At 43.4% G+C, this 9,875-nt stretch overlaps 1 protein-coding gene across 1 annotated transcript; it reads left to right on the forward strand.

Moving 5' to 3' along the window:
- Positions 1–8,272: 8,272 nt before the first annotated feature.
- On the forward strand, positions 8,273–9,596 carry LOC117899167 (putative odorant receptor 98b). The gene is made up of 4 exons (XM_034809026.1): positions 8,273–8,573; positions 8,628–8,814; positions 8,870–9,479; positions 9,546–9,596. The coding sequence occupies exons 1-4, from the start codon at positions 8,273–8,275 to the stop codon at positions 9,594–9,596; spliced, it is 1,149 nt and encodes a 382-aa protein (XP_034664917.1).
- The last annotated feature ends 279 nt before the right edge of the window (positions 9,597–9,875 follow it).

Below are 9,875 nucleotides of genomic sequence, written 5' to 3' on the forward strand. Positions count from 1 at the left end.
GAGGCATTTCCCTGGCGCTCTCCTCTGCCCCGTCTTTCCCCCTGCTGCTTGCCACTTGTCGTCCTGTCTCCGTCTCCGTCTTCTTTTCTATTTATTGTTTGTCTAATATTCACTTAAGCATATTTAACCAGGCAAGAAAGGGCTACAACGATTTCCAGAGACAAAAAGCAAACAAACAATCACAAGACGAAGGAAAAATAATAAAACTTTTTGGGGCTGCTGTGGCTACGGCTATGTTGCAAGGTTGCTGCCACTTGTGCTCCTCTGTTGTTGTTGCAGGTTGTTGGGCAAGTGCCACTGACAAACACAGCTGTCGAGTGTGGCGCTTAAATGGCAAGTAAACTGCAGCACCAGAGCCCCGTTTGCTTTGCTAATTTTTGCACAGACCAGGCCCAGGCCCAGGCCGCCTTTGGGTGCCACCTTCTGCAATTGTGTGGGCGTGGCAGCAACAACAACAACAACAACAGAGTGTGGCAAGGCAAGGTGGCTGGCTGGGGCGTGGCTGTGCACTTGCTGCTTATTATTTGCACTCGGCGGCAAGGCCAACAGCATAATAAATTGGTGTGAGGATGAGGCAGGAGCCAGCGTCTGGGGGGTGAATCGGAAAATCTTTTATTCATGAATGCCCCCATGCCAGCTCCACCCCGCCCCGCTTTCGACCGTAAAAATTGCACAATTTGAAGCCGGTTCCTCCATGTTCCATGCTCCATCCTGCAGCTTCCATTTTGTGGCAGACGTATGTCCAAAAAAGAGGAGAAAAAAACGTGCAAAAAATTTACGCGCCTTGGGCGGTTCTCTCAAGGATTTCGGCAATGGCTCTCTGGCTGTCCCTGCCATCTCCTGCCCCCCTCCTGCAACGTCTTGGGCGGGTGCTGCAGGCGATAGTTGCATAAATCATAAAAGGCGCGTTCTCCAGCTTCGCCGCCACTCGGCGAAGGACTTGACGACACTTAAGCAACCGCTTGCCGAGAGGCGGAGGCAGGAGCTGGAGCTGGAGCTGGAGCAGGGGCGAAGGTGCCACAGAGAATGTCTCCAAACGTCTGAATTTGATTGCGCGGCCACAACAGGCGCCTCCAGGATCCCTACTCCATTCTGCAGCAAAACTCCCACTTGAAATACTTTCAGCATTTATTTATGAAGGTCTGAAGGTCCTTGAGTGAATATCTGTGGATTTTCGAGGCTGCAAAATTGTGTTACTGTCGCAGCAGAGTGGCACGAAAGGAGCGACAAAGAAGGGGGTAGAGACAGAGGCAGCGGGGAGATGCCTGTCGTGAGATATAGATAGCTAGAAGGAGGGCGCACAGATACAGGATACATTGTTCAGTGACACTTTGCAACGAATGCAACAAGTTTGGTGCGAGAAAAATCACTTCAGGCATTTGACAAGAACACCCCGAAAATTCCCAAAAACTTCAGCAAACAAAACGTGAAGAGAACTTCGGTTTGAAACAAAATTAAATGAACTCAAATGATAATAGAAACAGCAAAAGATTACAGCCCGAAATGAACACCAAAGACCTAACAGACTCAGCAATGGGAATGGAAACAAATCAAGAATTTGCATAATGTGTGAAATATGTGTGTGGGGATTATCGGGAAATGTTTGTGCTGCAAAGTGATGAAAAACAATTGCAAATATTGAGCAAGGATAAGGCCACAAAAGACAAGTTTTGCAGCAGCTTAAAGTCGAGACAATAGTCAGAGGTCAATCAAGGAGCAAATTTAGGAGAAGTTTATGGGTAATGGAAGCTGCAGTGGGGATTATTACTGAGGTATTTGGACACAGCAGAGACAGCGCTGAGGAGTCTGTTAATTTATGACAAATCCCCCAGATTATCCACATTTTTATTTACAAATAAAATATCAATAAATGTTACAACGAATTTTCGTAACACTTTGAAACTTTCGCTGCAACAAACAGCCTGCCCCGGTCCTCTGCCCTCCTGGCCCCTCTGTTAGCTTGGGTCAGAGCGGACTTAATTTATGACTTGGCGGGCAATAATTCAAAGTCATAGGCCTCCAGAGACCATTCAGGCAACACTCGGACCGGACCACTCATTCGTCCAAAGTGGCAAGGCGACTGGCGGGGGTGAGGCACAAACACCTCAGAGCTCAGGGCCAACACCTCGGCACAAGGCAAATTGTGGCTAAGGAATTTTTAATTAAAATATTAAAGCATTGGCCGTAAGGTGTTTTTAAACTTGAAAATTGTTTTAATTGTTATTTAGGATTTGTTGTTCCCCCTCCCCATCCCCTCCTCCAACCCAGTGGGCGTGGCCCTGACTGTTTTTTGTGCGGTGCAATTTATGTGCGCCTAATTAGAACAGACAACGACGGTGTCAGAGAGGTTCTGCTTTCTGTTGTTCCTCTCAGAGTCATTTTTTTTTATTTTTAATATTTTTTTGTAGCTGCTTTTCTGGCGTTTTTTTCTGTTCTGTTTCGCTCTGATGCAAAGCCGCTTCATAATTACCATATTTTCAAATTACCATTCGCCAAGTGCGTCCGGGGCCATGGCCATGGCCGCCATTTTCCTTTGCCCGGCGGCCATAAAAGCTAATTGTATGCGTGCGTGGAGCCACACCCCCCCACGCCCACAAAGAGTGTGGAGTGGGAGAGGGCAGAGCGCTGCCTGAAGTGGGGCTTAGTGGGTGTGAGGTAAATCCTTGGCATGTTGTTGCTCGGTGATTTATATTTAATTGTTGTCATTATGGTCATCAAAATCGTGTGAAGTTCCAGCGGCTCTCGCGGTGGAAAGAAGCGAAAGACTGGGGAGAGGAAACAGCAGAGAGGGGAGTGGGGAGAGCGGAGCAAGGTGTTGTTGTTTTTTGTTGTGGCATGATGGAGTGCCTGCTGCGGCCACCTGCCGCAGGACTTGCTTGTACACTTGGCAAATGTATGAGAAATATGGCGACAAAATATTTAGAAAATAAATAAAGAGATTTATTTTAAGTGTGTTTGAAAAAACATAAAAAAAATATCAAAAAATAGCACTTGATTTTAATTTGTTTTAGGATTGTTTTAAGTATATTTCAGAATTTGTTGGAGCTTCATATTTGATCAGGATTAAAGCACAAAAATTGAAGAAAGTCACGGGGTTCTGATATGAATAGAGCTAAAAATATGTTCAAAACAATATAAAGGATTATTTTTAAATGCATTTAAAAAATGTCTAAAAAAATGTACAAAAATAGAATTTGTTTTGCATTTTTATCAAGACAGCTTAAAGTTTATTGACAGATATTTTGTTTGCCATAATCCATCAAGATTACAAAATTCCCTCAATAATCAAAAAAATAGTACCTAAACAATAAAAAAAATAATTTATACAAAAATAAAATACTCTCATCTTGAGCTCTAATATTTTTAAAAGATTTCACCTTGTTTTTTCCTCAGTGCATTTGTTGCCTTGTCTGTGGAAAAGTATTCCCTGCCAGCTGCCTAATTGTTGTGCAAGTTTTTGGCCCGTGCTGGCGCTGTTTACGTTTTCCTCTTCCTAGGAAATTCCATTCGCCTCTCTTAGAACGGAACCTAAGAGCAAAGAAACATTTGCAACATTGTGGCAATGGAACAGAGAGACATGTAGCTGGAGCTCGGCGCATGCCTTCTGCTCGTTTCATTGTGGATTCGTTTCAGAGCTGCAGGACACCGGACATCGTTTTGGTGTTGGCTTCGTCTCATTCGTTGGCCGTTTATGGCTCCATTTGGACCGATTCGAATGCAGAAAATGTGCTTGGGCTTTCACCTACAAATAAACGTAATTTATGCTGGCCAGAGGATGTGCCATGTGTCGATTGTAGGTGGAGCAGCAGCAGAGGATACATTTGTTATTGATATGCAACTTATCAAATTAATTTGCCTTTGAATGCGTTTTGGGGGGGGTTCTGAGCTATATTCACACGAATAATGCTGCAAAATTGTAATTGAATTGAATTGGGGAATGTACTCTGTATGGATATGGATTTGATTATGCAATTTGGGCTTTAAGTGTGCATAAAAGTCAATTTGCCAGCCGCTGTCCGTTGTCCGCTGTCCGTTGGCCCACTGTCCGCTGGTTGATTGCTCGCTGTCCGTTTGTCCGCTGTCCGTTGGTCCGCTGTCTGTTGTTGCAGTTCATCAGCATTCTGGGGGGCGGGGGCGTAACCCAATAAATAATTTCAATTATTAATGGAATAAAGCGTACACTTATTTGTCTGATTAATACAATTTTCCCTGTCCGTTGCGCCACGTTCTCTGCCTCTCTCTCGCTTCGCCTCTCTCCGAATTGACACAAATTAAATTAAATTCTTTTTCTTTTTTTTGTGTTCTTTCGCTCGTTTCGGTTGCATGCGAACAAAAAACACAGAATAACATCAGTCTGAAACAGCACGAACCATATTCATTAGTGATATTAATTCAATATGAAATGCCTTTTCTCATTGGTTTTGATGCTATTTTCTCCTGCTGTGCCGTCGTTCTGCTGCAGCTCTTGCTCATCCTCCCTCTCCTCGTAATCGATTGTATTTTTAAATAGATTATTAATTTAAGTTCGTTCAATGCCATTTGTACGCTACCCTCACGAATTGTGGTTGGGCATCAATCAGCGCGAAGAGTATTGCGTTTCATTCACTTGTTTTATTCATGTTTTCATCACTTTTTAACCATGAAATATTTACGTACAGTTGTTTGTTATATGCAATAATTTTCTGCCTAAACTAATTTCACCGATTACACTGTTTTTTTTTTTGGGTAATTAAAATTAATTAAAATGTTATTAATGCATATCTTTGGCATAACATCATAAATAGGCAGATGCAAAAAACTATTTTTTAATGCTAAAAATAAGTCGCATTTTGAGCGGGAATATTGTTTATTTTATACACTACGATTCTAGTTTATGGATGCAATTTAAAATTCTTGTAAAGAGATCTTTGGATTAGCAAAAAAATATTTAAAATTTTTTTTTTTTAATTTTTTTATTTAATTTTATTTTTTGTTTTGTTTTTATGAATGATGTTTTTTTTTTATATTCTGCAAATAATGTAAGCTTTATTTATTTTTTAATTCGAATTTTTATATTTATTTTTATTTTTTAAGCTAAAAAATTAAGGATAATCCAAAAATCCACTGCCACTTGGCAGCGTATTCCCCTATTCGCTTTATCCTTGCCGCATTTTACCTCTGTAGTTACATTTTGTAATTGTCTTATCGCATAGTTGCGGCCAGCCTCTCATTGCATTTTTGTACTTATTTTATTTTTTAACATTTTTGTTCGTGCAAACGACAAGCGCATTCAGCGCACAGATTGTGAGCTGATATAATCAGCTTCTCGCTGGTTAACCAGCAGCTGCAGATACTCGTAGTTCTGTGCCATGAATTAGCTACGGAAAATTTCCGAGTAAAATTACAAAAATTCTGCCACTCATCCTAACCATTTTCCTTACAAATGTAGGAAAAAAGGGAGAACAGCGCAAAGCATTGATGCCAGGGAGGGGGAAAAACAAATTACTCAGGTTTGTTTGTTTTGCAAAAATATATATTTTTCCTGGGGCTGGGGATCCGTAGACAAAAGCGCCTCGAGGGCCAAAAATATGGCTTCGTCATTTGCAAATTCGACAGTTTTCTGCCATCGGGGAGTGTATCGAAATGAGGCACAAACGGAGGAGCAGGCATGGTAAAATGAGTACAACCCACGTAAATATCTAAAATTGAGTCCCCATTCCACACTACACAAAGAGAAAGAGCCACAGAAATATTCCAATAAATATGAGCTGGAGGGGGGAAATAAAATATCTCTCGTTAAATGATGACAGCAGCAAATATGAAAGCATTGCCTCGGGGGCAACAGATACAGATACAATTACAGATCCACAGATACGCCGGCTTTCCACACCTGTCCGAAAGAGGGGGGAAGTGGCTGGAGTGAGTGTGGGATATGTGTGCGTGTGTGGGAGAGCGCATTAATTACAACTGTCTAAGTGCGATTCAGCAGAGAAGAAACGCTGGCAGGCAGGAGCAGGCTTAGGCACAGTCTGAGGCCCACTCCCAGTCAAGTGCTGCTCTCCTGCTAAACAAATATTTAAGTCGATTGGGGGGCGGCTCTCTGCAAAAAAGTTTCCACACTCAAGGAGTTCACCAAATTCGCATAAATTCAATGCGTGCCGTGCCCTGGCAGCCGTGAACTTTTTAATGTATTTTAAAACACTTTCCACTAAACATTTTAAGCAAACTGCTTTGGTCTCCCAGCCTCTCTCTCTCGCTGCCAGTTCATCTTCGCTTCTGTTTCAGTCGCAGTCTCAGGCACAGTCTCAGTCCCACTCGCAAGTCCAAGTCCTCGCTGGGGCTGCCAAGTTGACTTCCTGTGCGAGAGCGGCAAAAGTTTTTCGCTTCAGCCCAAGATCCCACGGAGGCTGAAATCAAGTATTTCATTTTGGATTCAACTGCTGTCCGAGAGCATTGCAACAACTAAATGCGAGAGCTACCCAAAAAGGAAAGCAAAGGGGAAATTGGGAAAAATAAAAACGAAGTTGAAATGCGCTGTACAAAAATTAATTTAAATTTATAAAAACACTCAAAAAGTTAGGTGCTTTTTTTTTGTAATGAAAGGTAAAGGCATTCCGCAAACTATCATTATTTTATATATTTTTTATTCTATTTATTTATATTTTATAATAAGTATTTTATAAATCTTCAGTTTTGCTCACCCTTTTGGCAGCTTCAAAAACTCCCTAATAAATTATTTAAAATATTTCTTTTACCACCAAAAAATAACTGTTTTATGTATCTCTCAAAATATATTCCAAACTCCCCCGTTAACCCCTTCCTCACCGCTCATTGACTGCCCAGAAAATCAGCTGATAATTGCTCAAACCAAGGGCAATTCTGCTTCAATTCTTATGATACTTTCGCGTAACTTGAGCCGCTGATTGAGCGATTGCTAGGACTACGGGAAGTGCTTAATCCACAGATTTCACGCCTGCTTCTAAAAAGGGAACTCGAGAAGGCAGCCTCAACGTGGCAATAACAATGCCAGGGAAGAAGAAAAACTTCTTGAGGAGTTTTCGGCGCTCTTAAAACATCTTTGGGTTGCTCCAGCTCAAACCCAGCTTGCTGCAACACTTCCCTCTGGTTGCTCCTTGCCAACTGAGTTTCCAGCAAGTTTTTGCCTCCACAACAAATAAACAAAACAAACTCCATTTTGTGCAGCTTTTGCCTTTCCCTGGTCAGTGTGTCAATGTTTGTTCTATGTGCCTAGGCCAAAGTTTTACCTTATTCCAAAAAGGAAACCTACCATGCTGCCCATGTACATATTTTTTAATTAATTATAGACAACAGGCAGCAGACAAAAGGCAAAGAGCAGGAAAATCTTTGATTTGCGCACACACAAAAGCGATTAATAATGCTCTGTCGATGATGCACTGGCCGAACATAATTTGTGTGTGTTTGAAGTCCATTTAGAGCGGCTTAGGAATGCCTCTCTGCCTGGCATTTAATTGCATTAATTTATTTGGTCCGAAACGTTGGCCAGTGCGCTGCCAGAACTGATCTTTGACCACGACTTTTGCTCGAACTTTTGCTCGTAATTAAAACACTGAAATGTGACTGGGGAAAATATATTCTAAAGAGTGTGTGTGGGGTCTGTGTGTGTGGGGGCAAACAAAAGTTGTGCACATTTGCACAAAATCCAAGTTGGATTTGTTTTAGTTTTTGCTTAGCATTGTTGCCAAATATTTGCATGGGCCCAGAGATTTGTTTGCTGCATTTACAGTGAGGCGCTCACAATGGCCCACAAAATCCTTGACGTCCGGCAATTGGAATTTGCTTTTAATTGTTTTTAATTAAGTATAATTTATTGTGCAAACGGAGTGGCCACACACGAGTTTTGTACGCAAATAGTGCTTGAGATTTTCTTGGCACATTCTGGACATTTTTGCACTGTGGCTAAGGTTTGCTCTAGTTACTTGAGTTTAAATAATAAATGCCACGGCCGCTGAGGGTTAATGCGTTTTGGCTTAATTGGTTATTGATTTTTCGGAGCAGTTAAAGCAGCAAATTCTAGAGACACTGAGCCGAAAATTGTGCTAGAAATTTTGCTAGTATTTTGGGGCATGAAAAGTGCATTTGAAATTTGAAATTTTTTGGTGTCTTTTCAATGGAAAATTGCTCATAATTTTGGGGCTGCCTATTACCCTCTTTAATTTCTTCTAGTTGCTGCATTTATTTGTGCTCAGTGCAGCCAAAATCCTGTGCTATAAAAGCAGGCCACACCTGGCAGTGCAGTTCCACTTGCCCCAACATGCTGACAGCGAAGTTTCTCCGGCTGCAGTCCTTTTACTTTCGCCTGCTGGGAATGCAGCTGCTGGAGGAGCGGGAGCTGGATAGAAGTCGCAGCCTTTGCTGCCTACTGTCCATAGTCACATTTCTGCCATTGACCATTGCCTTTGGTTTGAGAAGCATCCACAACATGGACAGGCTGACGGACACACTCTGCTCGGTGCTGGTGGATCTGTTGGCGCTCTGCAAAATTGGCTGCTGCCTGGGGCGCTATAAGGAGACCAGAAGACTCATAAAAAGCCTGCACGAGCTGCTGGAGAGGGGTAAATATTGTCAGTAATTTGTTTTCTTTGATGGAAGAAAGGAATCTCCATTAGAGCATCACTTTCCCGTGGCAGCTGCGATCATTGCACGACAGAACGAACGCGATCAATTCATTAGTTCCCTCTACACGCTGTGCTTCCTGCTGGCTGGTTTCTCTGCCTGTTTGATGTCTCCCCTAAACATGATAATTAGCTATTGGAGAACAGGCCAACTGCAGCCGGACTATCCCTTTCCCAGCGTGTAAGTGCAGGAACAAGAGGTGGAGTCTTAGTATGTCTATCCTCCTGCCTTACAGCTACCCCTGGGACAATCGTCAGCTGCACAATTACCTCTGCGCGTATCTGTGGAATGTGTGTGCCGCTTTGGGCGTGGCACTGCCCACCATCTGTGTGGACACACTCTTCTGCTCGCTGACCCACAATCTGTGTGCAGTCTTTGAGATTTGCCGACACAAAATGAAAAGTTTCAGAGGCAGCGCTGCGGCGCATAGCCAGCGGAAGCTGCGGCACATCTTCCACCTGTATGGCGATTGCTTGGACTTTGGCAGCTCATTAAAACGCCTCTTCAGGCCGCTCATCTTTGCGCAGCTTATTGCCGCCTCGCTGCACCTGTGCGTGCTCTGCTATCAGCTCTCCACGAACCTGCTGCAGCCCGGAGTGCTCTTCTATGCCGCCTTCATGGCCACCATGCTCGGCCAGCTGGCCATCTACTGCCATGGCGGGTCGTGTGTCCAGACGGAGAGCCAGCTCTTCGCACAGGCCATCTACGAGAGCGATTGGCTGGAGCTGCTGCTGGCTGGATATCCGGCTGTGGGACGTTCCCTGCAGTTTGCCATGACACGTGCCCAGCGCGGCTGTCGCATCGATGGCTACTTCTTTCAGGCAAATCGAAAGACATTTGTGTTGGTGTGTGAATGGGTTTGCTCAGTGATTAAGAAAATGACACTCAATGTTCTTCACACTCTCTTGCAGATTGTTCGCACGGCCATTTCGTATGTGACGCTGCTGCGATCGTTCACTTAGATAAGCGAGACACGGAGAGCAACAGAGTCTGTGCAGTTAGCAGAGACATTAACAGAAACTATAACAGAGGCAATAACAGAGCCCATAATAGAACAAATAACAGCGCGGTAGAACCCAGAGCCAATAACAGAATAAGTAACAGCGGGAGACAGAGAGCAGAAGCAGATAACAGAATTAACATAACAAGTAAAAGCGAGAGAGAGACCAGCAGCGGCCGTCGAACAAAGAGAGGAGCCGATCAGTGCACGAGGCCAAATGATTCGGTGCCAAAGTCTCTCT

The sequence above is a fragment of the Drosophila subobscura genome, chromosome O (assembly GCF_008121235.1).
Source record: "Drosophila subobscura isolate 14011-0131.10 chromosome O, UCBerk_Dsub_1.0, whole genome shotgun sequence".
NCBI lineage: Eukaryota > Metazoa > Arthropoda > Insecta > Diptera > Drosophilidae > Drosophila > Drosophila subobscura.

Coding starts and splice junctions, on each gene's coding strand:
- LOC117899167 (XM_034809026.1), top strand. CDS start 8,273: ATGCTGACAGCGAAGTTTCTCCGGCTGCAGTCCTTTTACTTTCGCCTG. Junction 8,815..8,869: donor GACTATCCCTTTCCCAGCGT/GTAAGTGCAGGA, acceptor CCTGCCTTACAG/CTACCCCTGGGACAATCGTC. Junction 9,480..9,545: donor ATCGAAAGACATTTGTGTTG/GTGTGTGAATGG, acceptor ACTCTCTTGCAG/ATTGTTCGCACGGCCATTTC.